The sequence below is a fragment of the Lygodium microphyllum genome, chromosome 28 (genome assembly GCF_053477565.2).
Source record: "Lygodium microphyllum isolate KBCC chromosome 28, Lygodium_microphyllum_v1.1.10, whole genome shotgun sequence".
Classification (NCBI taxonomy): Eukaryota; Viridiplantae; Streptophyta; class Polypodiopsida; order Schizaeales; family Lygodiaceae; genus Lygodium; species Lygodium microphyllum.
The window spans coordinates 40,019,798-40,039,522 of NC_141162.1; the positions used below are offsets into that span (position 1 = coordinate 40,019,798).

General features: G+C 41.0%; 1 protein-coding gene across 1 annotated transcript in view; it reads left to right on the forward strand.

Moving 5' to 3' along the window:
• The window catches only part of LOC148011379 (uncharacterized), a 38,175-nt gene that overhangs the window by 11,823 nt on the left and 6,627 nt on the right, over nucleotides 1–19,725 (forward strand). Inside the window, exons 3-5 of the mRNA XM_087670594.1 lie at nucleotides 4,135–4,266; nucleotides 4,438–4,582; nucleotides 4,803–4,901. Of these exons, the coding sequence (XP_087526720.1) occupies nucleotides 4,135–4,266; nucleotides 4,438–4,582; nucleotides 4,803–4,901 (376 nt within the window). The remainder of the gene's footprint in view (nucleotides 1–4,134; nucleotides 4,267–4,437; nucleotides 4,583–4,802; nucleotides 4,902–19,725) is intronic.

Consider the following 19,725-nt stretch of genomic DNA (forward strand, 5'->3'; position numbering starts at 1 on the left):
AGGTTAACACACAGGGGCAATCTTGCCAGGAGATTATCATGATACCTTGCTGATTTTAACATCACAACATAAAAACCCTGTGGTCCCCCAAAAATTTCATCCACCCAATCCCCCTGCAACATTGACTGCAACCACTGACAGATCCAAGAAAGTAGCCGGATCCTACCTGTGAAGAAGAGGATAACTCCTTTGCCATAGAATGCTGAAAAAGAATGCAACACAGTCTTCATATTCACAGTAGCATCCAAGACATTATCCTTATCCTGATCAGAAAATGTTTCACGATTGTGTTGGACACAGTCACTCAGCAATGTGGTGGCGAACTCTAATAGGTGTTCCCAGTCCAAATCCTGAGATTCTTCAAGAGTAGAAGTAACCTATGCATAAGAGTGCACGTGATGTTCTGACTGCAAGGGGTCTTCAAAATCTGTAATCGAGGTGTCAGAAGTGTGTTTGCTAGGTTTAAATGGCAGCTAAACATCAGAACATGGCCAAACGTCAGAGAATGGTACCATCGTCTCAGTACAGGGAACCATTTCTTCCCCCTCATCAGCCTCAGAGTCAGGTTCCAAAGCCTCCACTACCTGATCAATAAAAACACTATTTAAGTCTGTCATAGCTAATACCTTACTGTCTACAGTCACTAACCCTAGCTAAGGAGTCAACAGTTTGCAGAAGATTGCACTTCACTGCAGGGCTGTACAGCAGTCATCCCAGAACCACACGTCTGCCTGTCTCTCTTTGTCCTGCAGGGCTGCACAGCAGTCAGCCCAGGATCATGCACCTGCAGGATAGATGACGACTGCAGCACAGGACAGGTCACAACTGCAGGGCAACTATCTCTCCCTGAAATTTGCACAGATTGGGGCTGGAATCTGGAGTACCCCCACAACAGTGCACGAACTCCTCTCTTTTTTTTTTCCGTAATATGTACGAAAAAAGTACAAGATTACCGAACTTCTCTCTCTCTCTCTCTCTCTCTCTCTCTCTCTCTCCAAATCACTCCTTTTTGGGTCTTTTCTCTCCCCTACTGTTGGTGGCCCCAAGAGGAGCTGCCACCCTCATTCTGGAGGTGCCGCCCTTCTAGACTACTGCCCTGCCTCGGAGGAGCCATCGTCAGCCTGCTCAGCCTATTGCCCTGCTGCCAGCCACATCATCGTGGCTTGGAGCTGTTGCAGCGTGCATTTTCAGGCCTGCACCCTGCACTTTGCTGCACACAGTGGGAGGCTGCTAACAACATTATCATCGTCATCAGCTGATTCATGAAGCTGCTTGCAGCCAGCTGACATTGGGTTTCTACTGCCCAAACAACTTCGTTTCTCCCCCTGCGCTGCTGCCCATGTCATTCCTTCTACTGCCCAAAGTCTACACCAATATCCTGCTACTCGGAGAACTGCATTTCTCTCCCTGTACTGCTGCCATAATGTACTGCCCTTCATCTGAAGGCTGTTGCGTTCTCCTTGGAGGATCGTGTAGAGATGCTACCACCCTTCATCAAACATGATAGTGTCATCATCTTCGTCTCTTCTCCTTCCATCGGTGTTGCTACCCATCTCCATACTTCGCCAGCTCTAGGACAATGTAGTTAGCTTGAGCCACTCTGGTGTCGTTGACTCCTTGGCTTTTCTCACCGTAGTCCTAGAGACATGAAGGATTGAGGTCATTGCATTTCATCTATCATCATATTCTTTCATCATTGTATCGTCATTGGATTTCATCCATCATCATATTCTTGCATTCCCTATTTTTTTGAGTTCATTTACTACCAGTTTATCAAAGACACATTGTTGTCTCCATTGTAAACCTTGCCATTTCTTCACATAGGCCTCTTCTATGGGTGCATGGACAAGATCGGAGAGACATTAGATAGAAATGTTCACTTCTCTTTAGACAGGTAGGTTGCTTGTACAAACTACATAGGTCACTTAAATCTCTAGCTATTTTATGTATAAAAGAAAGCTATTTTAGACATATGGGAATTTTTACAATTGCTATAGGTTGCAAGAGATTTGTGTAGTATGGAAAAGGAGTTGATTGGTTTCACAAATCAATCCATGGTGCTACACATTGTCTACATCCCTTTGTGGCATAGTGAAGAGCAAGTCTCAAGTAAAGAGCTTGAAAAGGAGTTGCAGGAATACTTCAACAAGTGGATTGATGGAGATGTTCCTATCATTATATTTTTGAGTAGGATCTCATAAAGATTCGTTGCCAGTCTTTTAGTTGGACGTCCCACTCTTGAGTTGTGAGAGACTTAGCTTTAGCTAGTCTGTTGGTGGGAAAAGTATAGAAATTGTGCCTTAACATTGATCAGTAGCCAATGAATATACAGAAGTGTTGAAAATTTTGTCATGCACATGGTTTTAGCTTATGCTTGATTTTAGTTTATATTTACTAATTTTGTATACCGAAAATTCGTGCCTATTCATATGTCATCTCACAATTGTGTGTGGGTCCTATTGAGAGGAATTAGATTCATAGTTGTTGAAATGACGCTTTGGACCCCTGAAACAGAAATGTGGAAGTGGAATTTTTTTGGGAACTCTGAAAATGTGCTTTGGGATTGCCCTGTTTTCTTTTGGGAGGTTTTTTTTTATAAAAGTTTTGTTGTTTGGGGGTAGGCCTTGAATTTTATCCGTCCATGTTTCCATTTTTGGTTGACATGCAACATATATTTATTTTCAACTTTCATTTCTAGCCTTCCAATTCTACTTTTGTTGCATGTTTCTCTTCATTGTGGCCATCTATAGTGAGAGAATGCATGAAGTTGCACAAAGACTTGTTTGTGTAACTATGAAGCTAGTTCTAACTCTTTACTCTTTTTTGCAACCAATGGCTACTACATAGTGAGTTAATGTTTATGTTTGGCAATGTAAGTGTCTAACTATGTAAAGGCTAAAGTAGTAGCTTGTATAGTGTACTACACACACACACACACACACACACATTTATATTATATTTATATTTTTCAAGTTGCCATTTTGCCATTTTGGGCTGAGGCTGAAACTCTGTTTCATGACTCTGAAATGGGTTCCCATTTCTCTGTTTCCAAAACTCGTGGCAACTATGATTCGAGTACATGGGGCCATTGTCTCATACAAAGGAAAGAAACAAATTGAAGACAACCCAGTTGAGATATCATTGCAGCATTTGTGTGATTGAGAGATCCTCCTACACTATAGAGCCAAAGTAGGTGAATGTGAACAAGATTGAGATGGAGAAGGTGAAGCACATTCCTACTATTCTAGTAGAGGAGAAAGATGTTTGCAATATGATTTACGAGGGGATGTACTCACCTACAAATTAGACGTGCAATTCTGTTTGGCAACAATAAATTCAATATACCAATTAGTGCCTTGTTGAATTCATATTGATATTGCTATATTCTATTGCATTAATATCAAGTTTGTCACTAGCAGCAAGGTGACAAGCTGTGAATTGATGGAATCCAATCTCAGTAGGCTCATAAACGTTCAATCTAGTAACTAGTTTAGTGGATGTGCTATGCATTCCCTAACTTTGCACATGACTACACTCAGGTCATTATTTTAGGCAATCAAGCAGTTTTAAAATATCAAATTTGTCTTTGTCTCTTAAGTTATAGCGCTGTTAAGACATTTTGGACGCGTATTACAATAGTTATTGAAGAATTAGTGTGTGCACTTGAAATTAGCGTTTCTCATTCGATGGACTATTGAAGAATTCTAAGGATTACTGAAAAATTGGAAGACATGTAGAGGTCTATCATCCTTATTGCTCAACCTTGCACCTTGTGTCATCTTGGCAAGTTTGAGGCTTTGGGAACCACATGAAGGATGATAAGCAAATGATTCTTTACCCTTAGTGTGCCAAATTTTCATAAAAAGGCTTGTTTCATAGAAAGGGGGCAAGACACGGGAGGAGTAAGGCCATATCACGAAGAAACACAACCAAAAGTCTCTTGTATCGTGCACTGTGTTAAGGGAGTTTTGGTTGCCATTGGGTGTTTTAGTACTTATGCAAGTAACTGAGAAGTTGTTTGATAAGTGGTCCTAAGTTGCTAGGAACGGCTTCTTTTTGTACAGAATATTCATTCTTCCTGTTGTATGCTGAACTCTGCTGCGGCCTGATGAGGTGGAATGCCTTGATGAACAGATTCGAAGTCATGCAGAAACTCGATATGAAACTCCAGCAACTGGAACAGAACCAGGGACCTTCAACATGCTCTTCTAGATATGCATTATCAGGAGGGAGTAAAGGGGTTCCATTAGCTGTGATATGTCTGAGGTGAAGGAGAGACATTCACATTGATGCTTTACAGTCTTGTAGTCTTGTAGCATTTATTCTGCTTTCAGTATAGAACTCAATGTCGAGTTTACTTAAAACTTCTATAAAGACGATTTCCTTTTGTGGATACAATTGCCTTATCATGTACAACCTTACCTGCAAATTACACAGAGATGAAAGAAAGAAATGGAAAAGGCAACAGCTTTTGAAGAAAACACTTGACAAGCTAGATCCTATGCAAACTTCTCAAAATCATGAAAAACACATGCTTCACAATATAAGGCTTGGACCAAATGCACGCTACTTTACACTCACGGTATGCATATAATTACATGGTTGGAAGGATGTCTTGGCTTTATAAGCCCTATTCATAAGATTGAATGATGACTTATGGGTCTGCCCTTTGATTGTATTTGTTCTAACGATGAATTGTAATCTCTGAAAAAGCTCCAGGAGCTAATGGTGCAGAAAGTACTATAGACATTTGATCTCTTGTATGGAAGAATAGGTGGTACTAATATGAAACATGTAACCAGGAAGAAGAGGAGCTGCTTGTTGAGGATCTATTGATGAGACCAGATGCTATGGAGGAAGACACAACTGAAGGCAATAGCACATCATCTGGCATCTCAACGGTTTGTTGTTTACCTTCTGCAGAATTATATGGCTTGTTTTCTCTTCTGAAAATCATATGGCAACACATTTCTCTTTATTGTATGCATTTTTCTTGGTGGGCAGATCCAACCATCGCTGCTTTATTGGCATACCTGATTTGTGTTTTCCCTACGTTAGTTGAGTAAGTCTCTCTAGTCTTCAGTTCTTGGTCTTTAGCTTTGTACCACTTTCATCCTTCATAGACTCGTTTAGCATGTACCCACTTGAGCCCCTCTGTAGATTTGTAGTCCTTGCCAGGTGTTAGACCACCAGACCTCTTCCCGCTTTCCATTTTTGGCATTCCTGTGCATGCGGTCACCCTGCTCCTCCAACACCAAGGGCAAACCCAAATTACAGCAGATACATGTGGCAGGCTGCGAGGAAATAACACACTGATTTTTGTGAGGGTAAGCTATACAAGCTCTGATATCATGTAAGGTGTAATTAGCCACCCTCCTTAATCCACCTAGATACCATTTTGGGGAGTAGGGCGTCATTGACTTCTAGAGACCCTCGGCCAAGGATGACTTTAGATGCTTAGAACCTAGCACAAGAGAGGCCTTTGACATTAAAATAGAGCCTCCATCCATCAAGATTAAACACATCAAAGGATCTAATCGGACTAACTAGATAGGGTTGTTTATGCTTTCTCTTTGAAGTTATTTTAAATCATCAGCACACTATAACTTAGGGCCCACCTTCTTTCCTTCACAAAGAACAAAGCCTTCTCAAAGGAGTCACTTGTTGAGCAAACTTGCATATGATGATAGTTTCATTAACATCGTTACATACAATGCAGGTAGATGATTCCTTTTCATCTTATACTACATTCCTTCATTATAGAAACTAGCATGCATAGTAAATTATAATGCATGCACAAATCCCAATCAAAATCCCTCACCACAAGGGATTTTGTTCTAGGATGTCCCTACTTGATACACTGGCCCTTGATCCAATTCCGTGGTAGATGGATCATGCACAGCACCCATGGAAGTCTTCACCCTATTGGGTTTAACCTCCAAAACCACTACTAGATGGGGGCAATCTAGTGGCCTAGAACATAGACCCTTCGTAGTTCCGGTTGTTCTTAATTTTGCTTCCTCCGTTGTGAAGTAGAATACCACCATTAATTGCCATCACTAGAAATGCATACATGGCCTGCCCTGTGGATCTCAGGGGATTTCTTAATTATTTTGTAAAATTGTTCCTTTTAAGTAATGGGATTTCTTATAAAGATATGCTAGGGTTTGCATTGAGGAAACATAGCATATACACCCAAGACTGGAACACAAAGACTTAGACGGTGACAAGCAAAACTCAAACCTTAAATGCAAACACAAAACTCAAGACTCAAATAGAGACAAACACAAAGAGAAGAAACTCTGAAGTGAATGAATGTTGTAAATGAATGTAAGAGTGTATAGAATGTCCAAGGGTAGAGCAATGGAGTGTCAGGGAGTGGCATCCACCAAAGATGGATCCCAAGTGCAGTATGACCACCAGTCAGTCGGAGTGCGAAAGACAAGAAAAACACCAAAACGTTGTTCATTAAAGGGTAAGAAGAGTGAGGTGACAACAGTGGATCATGCTTGATGTAGTGGGTGGCAACAAAAAACTACAAATGCAGCAATGCTGCAAATGTCACCAGCTATCGCCAGGTGAAGGGAGGGGCCAATACTAATAGTAACAAAAGGACGCCTAGAGCTGGGAAGGGCTACCATCAACTGTTGCTTAGTTGTTGGAGTATCAAACGTAGATAGAAGGAGGTAGTCTGTGAGTTGGTGATGGCAGATGGACCAAATGCTTCAGAGGAGCGAGAACTTACACAAATGGGATTAGACTAAATGGTGAGAAGTCTTTCTATTTATAGATGTTGAAGGCTGCCCCAAAAGTTAGAATTTGGGAGACCACTGAAACTCTCTCGAACCACACATCAATTTTGTGTTTTTCATTAATTAAGCATATTTTGGGACTATTTAAATATGCTAATCAGCTCTGTGAAGTGTGTTTAGCTCAAGATCCCCTCTTGGGCCTAAAACTGAGCCAAATATTTTTACCCCAAGGCGTCTCACCATAAAGCACCCAAGGCATTGGATAAAAGGCGCATGACAGTTACCCAATGGCCTACCAAGACTACAGAGGCAATGGTTATCTTACCAAGGGAGTCCAAATAGTCACCCTAGAAAGGATAGAGCATTGGACAAAGGATGCTCGTCGGATGTCCAGTGGTGTACCAAGTCCTACAAAGGCAGATGGAACCACATTGAACTTTTTGTTTTGGGTGGTTGTCATGGAAAAGTTAATTTTATGGGTGGCAGTCGATTAAGTAATAGTGACCTCAAAGATGGGATTAGGGATGGTACACCCAACACATTACAAAACAGTACAAGCTTACCCATCCACTTGAGCATGTCAATGATGAGGCAAAAGGTGATGAAGTATCATGTGAAGAAGGATGGTGGTATAATCCACTAGTGGAAATAGCTTAGGATTGTCCAGGGATGCTGTGCACAATGGGATGCATAGTATACTACATGCAGAAGAATGCTTATGCAGCAGTGCCACTTGGACAGTGTCCCTCATGGAAAAATTGTTCACTTGTCCAAGTGCCTAGTGTCAGAAGTGGTGAAGCAATGGAAGCATAGACTAGTGCTAAAAAAATTGCTAAACATAAGATAGAAGAGAAAGGTATCAGAAGAACACATCAAAAGAAGAGATCTCAGAGATGTGCTCTGGAAATGAAATCCATATACCAAACACGAGAATGGCATATACAATAGTGAGTCACTGGCTATGTGGGCACCGGCAATAGTTCCTCTCTTCAATAAGAAGACCATGTGAAGAATGATGATGACCGAATGAGGAGCCCTTGAATAAATAGGCCCAAAATATGCCTAATATGGCAGCTGATCCGCCAACATTTAATTCTGCTTGATTGGCATAAAATGCCACAAATGCCATACAAAAATCACTAAAATAATTCATAAAATATAGACTAAAATGCCCATTCCATCTAGCATGCATAGACTCACACATGAGCTGACAATCTTGCTAACACTTAGTACAAAGATGAGGAAATCATGTGATGCATAAGGGAAGGTACAACAAGGGGGGAGAAGGCCAATGTTCAAGACAACTGCCAAAACTTGTAGAAAAGGGTAGGAACCCACTCCTAACCTGAATGTTGATGCCGAAGAAGGAAGAAGAGCTTGAAGATATCAATCTTCGTATGGTGCTGAGTGTTGAGCTAGAACATGCTTTATAGTTGATTAGCATTTTTAAGCAGCCCCAAAACATGCTTAATTAATGAAAATCACAAATTTGGTGTGTGATTTGAGAGAGTTTCAATGGTCTCCTAAAATCCTAATTTTTTGGGGCACCCTTTAACATCTATAAATAGACAATCTACCCACCATTCAACCTTATCCTTTTGTATAGGTTTCTCACTCTATCATGTAGATTTTAGCCATTAGCCACCTACCATCTACTGCCCAACGATCAATGATTGTAGCCCATCATTATCAAGCCCTAGGCAACTGTTTGTTTTTAGTCATTGCCCTAGTGTTTGGAGGTCTCCATCTATTGCGTCATCATAGCATTTGATCAACCTATGTTTTCAACATCTGGTGCCAAGTAACATGTTGTTGCCATCTCTCCCACCAGGCGACTGCCGTAGTACCTACGTTTTGGTTATCTAGCAAGTGGTCTACATTAGCAAACACCTCTTCTGTTGTCACCTCAGTTCCTTGACACTTTGTTGATCAATATTTCGTATTTCCTACACTCCGACTAGTGGTCATAGCACTTGGGATCCATCTTCGGTGGACGTCACTCTCCAATACTGCATTGCTTTGCCCTTGGGTATTTTGTACACTCTTACATTCATTTACATCATTCATTCACTTCAGAGTTTCTTCTCTTTGTGTTTGAGTTTTGAGTTTTTGCGTTTTGCATTTAGGGTTTGAGTTTTGTGTGTCTCTGTTTGAGTCTTTGTGTTTTAGTCTTGGCATACATGTTGTGTTTCCTCAATGCAAACCCTAGCATATCTTCATATGGTATTAGAGCCGGTGCTCTTCTAAAGAGTATTTTGTGGTGATTGTGGAGGCTAGTCTTTGTGTAAGACTCACACCTGGCTTGATTCTGACTCATAATGTCTCTGGCAACTTCTTCTTCAAATCCTATGATGCCCTATCAAGCTTCTCCATCATTGAAGGCTTTGAGAAGGCATTATGGTCTCGAGGAGGAGGTAGACACACCTTCATCTTCACCATCTTTTTCTTCTCATTTTGGTCATCTTATAGATGAAGAGTTTGGGGAGTACTTGCACATCACATATAGTTCGGTTTACACTCCTCCAACGAGTGCTACTACTTTGTCTGGACCGATTGGTGAGATTGGCCATCTCTCTGATCTTGGAGGGACCATGACATTTGGCACATTTGGCGATTCATCTTCTTTATCTCAACTAGACCTTATATCAAGTTCGTGTAACCCTTTTGAGTCATATGAGCCAAAACCCTCTCTTGTTTAGCCATATGGTTTTCAATATGTTAACTTCAACAGAGGAGGCTCTCGAAGCAGATATCCTTCATCAGGTATATCTCTATCATTTGTTTTGTTTGACCAACTAACACACTTCTCAACTCCCTTCCATCCCACTACTATCTTCTCCACATTCTGATCTACTCACATCTTCATTCCAATATCTTGGATTACATTCTACTTCTGCTCAAAGCACACTAGGGGGGGTTGGATCTTTCATCTTTGCTCCTAACACCTTCTCATTCTCCCACCCACCATTCTCATTCTCCCACCCACCATCTATCTACCCTTCATTCACTCCACCTCTTGGTGCATCGTTAGGGGGAATGCCACCCTTTAAGATTGTACCTTCCACATACCCCCACTTTACCATATCCTTTTACTCTGGGATGGTTGTGATGGGAATTCCCCTCACTACCCTTGGGCACTCACAAACTCCCCACAAGACCTTTCAGACATAGGGATATCCATCCTTTGCTTATGGACTATTGTCACACACCCCTTGGGTCACTCCTAAGCAGGGATTTTCATTCTTTGCTCCTCGTGTCCCTATCCCTTCACCATGGGCTCCTTAGGTAGTTACCATGCCCCTACCTAGTTCCCCCCTTGCTCGCATTTGGATCCACTATGCACACTTCTCATATGCATGGTCACCCTACGTTTTTTATATGCCTCCATCTCCTAGCACTGTCGCTCTTGTTGCAACAACTAAGAATGCCTTCACAGATAAAACATGTTTTAACGGGTCGAATTTTACCACTTGGTCGAATTTTAAGCAATAAATGCTTGAATCTCAAGGACTTTGGGATCTTGTCGATTAGCCCTCGATTAGCTCACCCTTATCACATCCATCAATGGAGAGCCTGCAATGCCACAGCCAATGTTGAGTTAATGCAAGGGTTTCCTCCTAAGTTCCACTCTCAATTACAACAATTTTCCCTCGCATTTGAGCATTGGAGTCATCTCATTGACCACTATGTAGCTCGATATTGCACTTGATGTATGACTCTCGATTTTAAGCTTTAGGAAATTTTCATTAAGGAGATGATTTGAAAGTCAAGTTAGCCAAATATTGGTGATTACTCGTCGCCGAGTTTGCTACTACTGGCTCCTTGAAGTTAGATGACGATCAGGTCACGTTCTTTTTGAACAAGTTGCTCAACAAATACTTCCATTTTATCCAGCACATTATCTCACTACCTAGATTGCTGACCTTCTACAAGTTCAAGTGTCAATTCTTGTGTTATGCGAGGCTACATGATCAAGTCCACAAGAGTCCTCCATCCACATCCATTCAGAGGGGGAGGGTTGGTTGCCTCTTCTTTAAGAGGAAAAACCAACATTGGCAAGAACTCGCAAGATGTGAAGGCAAGCCAAAACAAGGGTGACACCACTTCCTCTAATAGAAACAAAGAAACATGACCCCTCTAGCAACACATTCCTAAGAAAAATAGATTTTGCACACATTGCCAGAGGTCGGGGGCCATGTGGACGAGGAGTATCGTACTCAAGCCGAAGGTCTTCCTCCTAGAAAACCATAGCAGATTGCTGCAACTGCCTTCACTCCGACTGGCCAGTCCACTAGGGCTACACCTCATGTTGTTGTGCTATCTATTTCATCTACCCCAGCAGCTACTGTATATGTTGCACGCGGACAGCCTCAACAACCTACCTCCTTCACTACTCCTAAAGGATTGGCTGATCGGTTTGCTAATGACTCACCTATTGCACTTTACACATCCATTCCTAAGACATCCACTGCACCTTCTAGGACTTTTCCACCTTGCCATATGCGACAGTGACCACACACTTAGCCTTCTCTTTTTAGACTTCTAATGCATACTTACATACTCATTGCACTGCACTTAGCTTTGCATTCTTTTATTTTGTTTTCAATTTTGTTTTTTGGAGCATCTCACTACTCACATCTGTGCTTGCAAATTTTGATCTCTTTTGCAGGGTTTTGTATTTCAATGTAGGGCTAACATGTAGGCTTACCAGTCCTTTCTAAGTTGGAGATAGGAGATACACGCCATTCCTTTCATGGTTCCATCTACTTGGAGTTATGCTCTTCTACCAGCATGGAGGCTTCTCCTCTTGTGGCGGATCGTGTAGCATCTTTCTTGATGCTATCATGGCGGTGACTTCTATCCTTGCCCTTTGAGTAGGGATGCTTCATCATCTTTCTCCACATGGTTCTCGGTACCACATGAAGACCAACATCCTCAAGCTCCTCTTGGTTCTTTGACATCTAATTTGAGAGAGGGTTGCTACCCTTCTTAGTATTCTACAGGTTTTAGCACTCATCTTCCCAATCGGCCTTTTCCCTCTTGTTGCACCTTTCCCTATGCATTGCATGATTTCATCATCTTTGTACTAGGGTGCTTGGGCTAGTGAATAATTTTTCCATGAGAAATACTATCCAAGTGGCACCTGCTATATGAGCATTCTTCAATATGTAGCATATTATACTACCATTCTTCTTCACATGATACTTCATCACCTTTATCTCATCATCAACATCCTTGAGTGGTTGGGTAAGCTTGTACCATTTTGTGATGTGTTGGGTGTACTATCCCTACACCCATCTTTTGGGTCACTATTACTTAATCAGCATCCACTCCTAAAATTCTCTTTTCACCCAAAAAAAAAACATTCAATGTGGTTCCATCTGCCTTTATAGGGCTTGGTAGACCACTGGACAACCAACGAGCATCCTTGTCTGATGCCCTATTCTCTCTAGGGTGACTACTTGGACTCCCTTGGTAAGGTAACCATTGCTTTTGTAGTCCTACTAGGCCACTAGGCAGCCGATGTGCATCCTTTGTCTGATGCCCTGGTTGCTTTGGGATGAAACGCCTTGGGGTAAACATTGCAAGCCTTCCCTTTTAGGCTTAGTTTTGGGTACGAGAGGGGATGTTGAGCTAAAATACGCTTTACAAGTGATTAGCATTTTTAAATAGTCCCAACACATGCTTAATTAATGAAAAACACAAATTTTGTACATGGTTCAAGAGAGTTTCAGTGATTTCCAAAACCCTTATTTTTTGGGGTACCCTTTAACATCTATAAAAATGCACGATGCCCACCATTCAATCTTATTCTTTTGTGCAGGTTTCTCATTCTATCGTGTAAATTTTAGCCATCAACCACCCACCATTTGTTGCCCAGCCATCACCAACTACAACCAATCAATATATTTAGCCCTAGGAGGAGCCCTAGGCAGCCTATTTTTAGCTATCTCCCTATTGGTTTGAGGTCTCCATTTTTTGTGTCATCATAGCACCTAATTAGCTTGCATTTTTAGCATTTGGTGCCAGGTGACAGGTTGTTACTATCTCTCTCACCAGGTGATTGCTACAGTGCCTACGTTTTTGTTGTCCAGCAAGTGGTCTACATCAACAAACACCTCTCCTGTTCTCACCTTAGTTCCCTGACACTCTAGTGATCGGTATTTGGTGTTTCTTGCAAGTTGCACTTCAATACTCTGACTGGTGGTCATAGCACTTGGGATCCATCTTCGATGGACATCACTCTCTGATACTACATTGCTCTTTCCTTAGGCATTCTGTACACTCTTACATTCATTTACATTGTTCATTCACTTCAGAGTTTCTTCTCTCTGTGTTTGTCTCTGTGTTGGAGTTTTGAGTTTTTGTGTTTTGTGTTTTGCATTTTACCTTTAGGGTTTGAGTTTTTCTTGTCTCTATCTTACTCTTTGTGTTTTAGTATTGGTCATACATGATGTATTTCCTCAGTGCAAACTGTAGCATATCTTTACATCGGGAACCATGTCAATGAAGATGATGAAGCATTCCTACTAGAATAACAAGGATAGAAGCCATTGCCATATTAGCATCAAGAGAGTTGCTGCACGATCTGCTACTGCGGGAGGGGAGACCTCCATGTTGATAGAAGAGCAAAAATCCTAGTAGATGGAACCATGAAAGGAACGGTGCGCAACTCTTGTCTCCAACTCAGGAAGGACTGATACAAACCTGCATGTTAGCCCTACATTGAGATACAAAACTCTGTGAAAGATATTGTAATTTGCAAGCACAGAGGTGAATATTGAGACAAAAAGTAAAACTGAAAAATAAAGGAAAGCAAAGCTAAGTGCAATGTAATGAATATGTAAGTATGTAGCAGAAATCTAAAAAGGGAAACGCTGTGTGTGTGGCCACCATCATATATAGTGAGGCAAGGAAGTGATCCTAGAAGATGCACGTCCTAGGAATGGATATGTAAAGTACAATAGGTGAGCCACTAGCAGACCAATCAGCTAATCCTTCAAGAGTAGTGAAGAGATAGGTTGCTGAGGCTGTCTGCATGCCACATGTCTAATAGCCTCTCAAGTAGATAGAGGAGATGGTGTAATAGTGGGAGGCATAGCCCCACTGGATTGGCTGGTCGGAGTAGAGATAGTCACATTAATTTGGTATGGTTTTCTATGTAGGAGACCTTGAGTCTTGGTATGACACTTCTTGTCCACATGGCTCGACCTCTTGTAGTGTATGCAAAACGTACTTTTCTTAGGAAATTTTTGCCAAAGAGGTTGTGTTTCTTTGGTTTCATTGGAGAAAGGGGGGTCATCCTTGTTTTGGCTTGCCTTCACATCTTGCAAGTTTTTGCCACCATTGGTTTTCCCTCCGAAGAAGAGGCAACCAACCCTCGCCCCTTTGAGTAAGGCTATGTGGAGGCTTTTTTGTGGACTTGATCATATACCCTCGTATAATGCAAGAACTAACACTCAAACTCGTAGAAAGTTAGTAATCTAGGTAGTGAGATGATGTGTTGGATTAAATGGAAATATTTACTCTGCAATTTAATAAGGATGTGACCTAATTGTTGTTTAACTTTAGGGAGCCAGTAGTGGCAAACTTGGCGAGTAACCACTAATATTCGACCAACTTGACTTTTAGATCATCCCCTTCCTTAATGGAAAAATCTTGAAGCTTAAAATAGAGATTGATATGTCGAATACGATCTTTGTCGCATAGCGGTTAATGAGATGACTCCAACACTTATGTACAAGGGGAAAATGTTGTAACTGAGAGTGGAACTCAGAAAGCAACTCCTACATTAACTCAATATTGGCTATAGCATTGCAAGATTTCCATTGATTGATGTCATTAGGGTGAGCTAACCAACATAGAGTCGGTACCAACAACGAGATCCCAAAGTCCTTGAGCACTTCTTGCATGAAGTTTGACCAACTGGTGAAATTTGACCCATTAAAATGAGTCTTATTCGTGAAGGCATTCTTGGCCGTTGCAACAAGAGTAGTAGTGCTACAAGATAGAGAAGGTGTGTGATGGGGGTAGGATGGATAGGGAGGATAGAGTGGGGAAGGGGGGTACACTTGAAAAGGAATCCCAGAGTGCCCACCATGCATATGAGAAGTGTGCATAGTGGTTTCAAATGTGGGCATGGGTGGATTGGATGGGCATGCTATGGTGCACAAATCGGATGTTGTATGCGTACGTATGCGTACGTAGTGAGTGCTGAAAGGTCCCCAAGAACAAAGAACTCTACTTTTTGCTCAAAAACCAAGAGAGAAAATTTGCACGACATGAAGCAAAAAGACTAATTGGGTACAATCTCCCCCTATGCCTTGGGTGAGCGCTCCACAAAGCATGTATTTAATATATTATTCATCTCCAAGCTAAAAAATAGCCCAAATTTACAATTAGCACGCTTTAGATTTTGTGTTTGCTTTTGTCCAAATAAAGAATAAAGCAGTTGGGCGCCCAAAGAGTCGGGTTGTGCCCAAATACAATGTTCAATAACAAATATTTAAATCGTGCGCCCATGCGCATACAAAATAATAAATATATGTCAAGCGCTTTAATAAATAAGCGTTTCAAAATAAATATTGGCTCCACGCCTAAGGTGCGTCCCCATCAAAAATGATAATTTCTTCTAAATAACTTGAATACACGCTATCACCCAGTGCTTCCCAGTGCCACCGCCACCTGCTCTACACATCAACTAAAGCATTCACAATTGTTAGAAAATAATAAAATTAAACCGACAAAAGTGAATACCTAGCAATCTTCAGCTACAAAATAAATAAATATGTTAGAACTTAGTCCTAACCTTAATTTATTACGAGTGCGCACTCTAAACTCATAAACATCCATTAATTTAAATATGTATTTTGCGGAATCACCTGCTATGGAATCACCCACTTGCACATTAAATTAACGAAATGCCCGAAAAGGGTAGGCGTCCCCATCGACTTTTCGCATAAGGAATCCACATTGTGTACGAGCCCCGGCAATAAATATAATTTTACGGAATCCATTGCAAAACCTCACGGAATCCACTGTGGAAAATGCATCTTGGCAATCATACGGACAAGCGTCCCCATCAACTTTTCGCACAAGAAATCTACCTTGTATACGAGCCCCGGTAATAAATAGAATTTTATGGAATCCGCCGCAAAACCTGACAAAATCCACCATGGAATATGCCTCCTGGCATCATGATAACCATATGAGGAGCCTAGGGTAGAGGGATAGTGACACATGGAGTAGAGGATGGAAATCCATGCATAGAAGTGACCCAAGAGATGTGTAACGATAGTCTATAAGCAAAGGATGGATATCCTTACATCTAAAAGGTCGCGTGGGGAGGTTGTAAGTGTCCAGGGGTAGTGAGGGGTATGCCCATCACAATTGTCCCAAAGTGTATAGATGTGGAAAAGTGGGGGTATGTGGAAGGTACAATGTTAAGGGTGGCATTTGTCCTAACGATGCACCAAGAGGTGTACTGAATGGGGGTAGGTAGATTGTGGGATGGACAAAGAGAAAGTGCTAGGAGCAGAGATGGAAGATTCAGTCCCAAGTGTACTTGTGCTTTCGGTTGAAGTGGAGTGTAATCCAAGGTTTTGGAATGAAGATGTAAATAGATCAGAATGTGAAGAAAATAGTGGTGGGATGGGAGGAAGCTGAGAAGTGTAGTTTACTTGCTGCAATGAAATAGATGGTAGAGATTTACCTGATGAAGAGTATCTGCTTCGAGAGTCTCCTCTATTAAAGTTAACATACTAAAAACCATCTAGATCCTGCACACCAAAAGAAAAAACAGGAGATGGTTTTTGCTCATATGACTCAAAAGGGTTATACAAACCTGACATAAGACCTAGTTGAGATGAAGAAGATGGATCACTAGATGTGCCGAATGTCGTGGTCTCTCCAAGATCCAGAGAGATGGCCAATCTCACCAATCAGTCTAGATGGAGTAGTAGCACTCGTTGGATTGTAAACCAAATCGTATATAATGTGCAAGTACTCCTCAAACTATTTATGTATAAGATTACCGAAACGTAAAGAAGAAGATGGTAAAGGTGAAGGTGTCTCTACCTCCTCTTCCCAACCATAATGCTTTGTCAGAGCCTCCAATGATGGAGAAGCCTAATAGGGCATCATAGGATCCCTAGAAGAAGGTGGGTGAGACATTATGAGTTAGAATTGAGTTGCATGTGAGTCTTGCACAAAGACTAGCCTCCACAATCACCATAGGATACTCTTTAGAAGAGCATTGGCTTTGATACCATGTGAAGATGTACTAGGGTTTGCAGTGAGGAAACACAATATGTATGGCCAAGACTGAAACACAAAGACTTAGACAGTGACAAGCAAAACTCAAACACTAAATGTAAAACACATAACTCAAAACTCAAACATAGAGAGAATAAACTTTGAAGTGAATGAATGTTGTAAATGAATGTAGGAGTGTACAGAATGCCCAAGGGCAGAGCAATGGAGTGTTGGAGAGTAATATCCACTAGAGATGGATCCCAAGTACAATGACTATGAGCCGGAGTGCAGAGACAAGGAAAACATCAAAATCTGATCATCGATGGGTAACAAGACTAAGGCGATAGTAGTAGATGATCTTGATGTAGTGGGTGGTAGTAGAAAGCTACAAATGCATCAATGTTGCAAGTGCCAGGAGGATGGAGATCATTGTCAACTACCGCCAAGTGAAGGGAGGGGCCAATACTGATTGCAGAAGGACGCTTGGAGAGCTGGAATGGGCTATCCCACCAATTGTCGTTTGGCTATTGGAGTGTCAAATGCAGAGTGGAGAAGGCAGTCTGTGAGTTGGCGATGGCAGATGGACAAAATACAGTAGAGGTGTGAGAACCTACACAAACTGGATTAGGTAGAACGGTGGGCAACTTGTCTATTTATAGATGTTGAAGGGTGTCCCAAAAATTAGGGTTTTAGGGGACCATTGAAACTATCTTGAACCGTGCACCAATTTTATGTTTTTCATTAATTAAGTGCATAGGTGCAATGTTGTGATTGAGTGTATATTTACCTTTTTTTCTTTAAAAAATAATAAATAATAAGTGCCATATAATGAGGTATATAACCTTACAAAAGAGATTAGAAAGATTTAGGGTTTGAAAGACTGATCATGGTAAAGATTTGGCTTGTGTATACATTGGACAAACATTGTTGTAGAAATGATTACTACATGAGCCTAAGTGCTTGAGAGTTTATTGGGGATGAAGAATCATAGTTTGAGAGAGGATTGAAATTTGTAAAAAGCCAGTGCACTTCTTAGTAAAGTAGTAGAGGACTTGAGGTAACAATCAAAATGGATTGTGCTTGATAAAGTTAGCTCCATGATATCAACTTTCTTCTTGTATGTCCTTGAGGTAAATTAAGCATCCTACACATCCTTGTCTTCAACCTTCTTGTGTTCATGAGTTTCTTAAAAGTTGTTGGCTTGTTGTTTCCTTGATGTCCACTTTAGGCTCAAGTGTATCACTTGTCACTTGTTTTGTCTACATCCACTTGATAAAAATTGAGAGAACATGCAGTATTCAAGAGAATTAAGATTCTAAAAATGTCAAAATTTTGACTTGAAGTTTTACCGCTTATTAGTTCTAGACTTGTTAGCAGCTCTCTTGTTAATTGCTTCCCTTCCTCCCATTCACAAAAAAATATTGCACTGGTTTTGAGCAATGTAGGGGTATTGTTTGTGTGATGGGTATGGATTTTTTAAATATAAGTAATTTTGTTATGTACAACAATTCTAATGAATGAATATGATGATGTTACTCCACCTAAGAATAAATCGATTGTAGAAGTTAGATTGTGTTGGAGTGTAATGTTGTGGACCTTTTTTAAGACCATTATATAAGCAATGACATGGAGTACTACATTTCCTTGGCCTACTCGACTAGTAATGCGTAGTTCCTCCTTTATGAGAAGGTTATCCAATAGAGAAACATGTGTGTACCACCTCCTAATTTGTGATGCAAAGCATGTAAGTAACTTCATGGCCGTAGTATCCTATGTCTCGGCAATGGAACCAAATTGTTGTGCTTCATGAGCTCAATGTCGAGACCATTAGATGCAATCCTTATCATTTCAAGCACAAGTTGCATGTAGTCAACGACTACCTCTCACCTTGCCTACTCACATGTGGGATCTTATTATGAGCATAAATCTACCACTTTTGCAACAGATTGACTCAAAGCTTCGGGTGTAGAGAGTGTACTTACCTACTTCCCTTGTAGTTGTGTGCCTTGATAAGCAATACTCCATGATCCACATGATGCCCCTTTGTTCCATCCACGTCCTCATGTCCATCTTTGCATGCAATATGAAGAGGAGAAGGAGAGAAGTGGAGTGAGATGAGCTTCTGAATGCATCCCTCTCACTCAGGCTCACACACACATACTCGATCCTACCTCTCACCATGAAAGGATGGATTAGGAGATAGTAGAATGGCAAGAGCTCCTCTCTACCAAGTCTCTCACTCTCACACTCACTCTCTCCCTCTCCTTCGCACTCACACAAACACAAAAAGAAAAGCAAGTACAAAGAGTCCCAAAGTTTGCACACATGAATAGCTTTCTCTATTCTTTTTCATTCTTTTTATATATGGATTTTAGGGTTTCCACCCATTTTGGGCATCTAGTCTATTTTGTGGCCACATGATTGCCTTTCCTTATTTGCATGTCTTCCCTAAGGTCTATGACTCTTCCCAGTTTGAAATTAGATAGAGCATATTTCTCTATCTTTGGGAGTCCGATTTGTAATACAAATTGCATAGAAGCTAGCCTAGCTCTTGGATTTTACTTACAAAATAATAGTGCAAGTGCTTTGTGATTTACATTTAAATTTGATCATGCAACCACTTTATGCACATTGTAGATGATGGTTCCTACATTATTGTGGAGCAATCTAAAGGATGTAAATGAATATTGATAAATTGCACTCTTTTTTGCTTTTAACG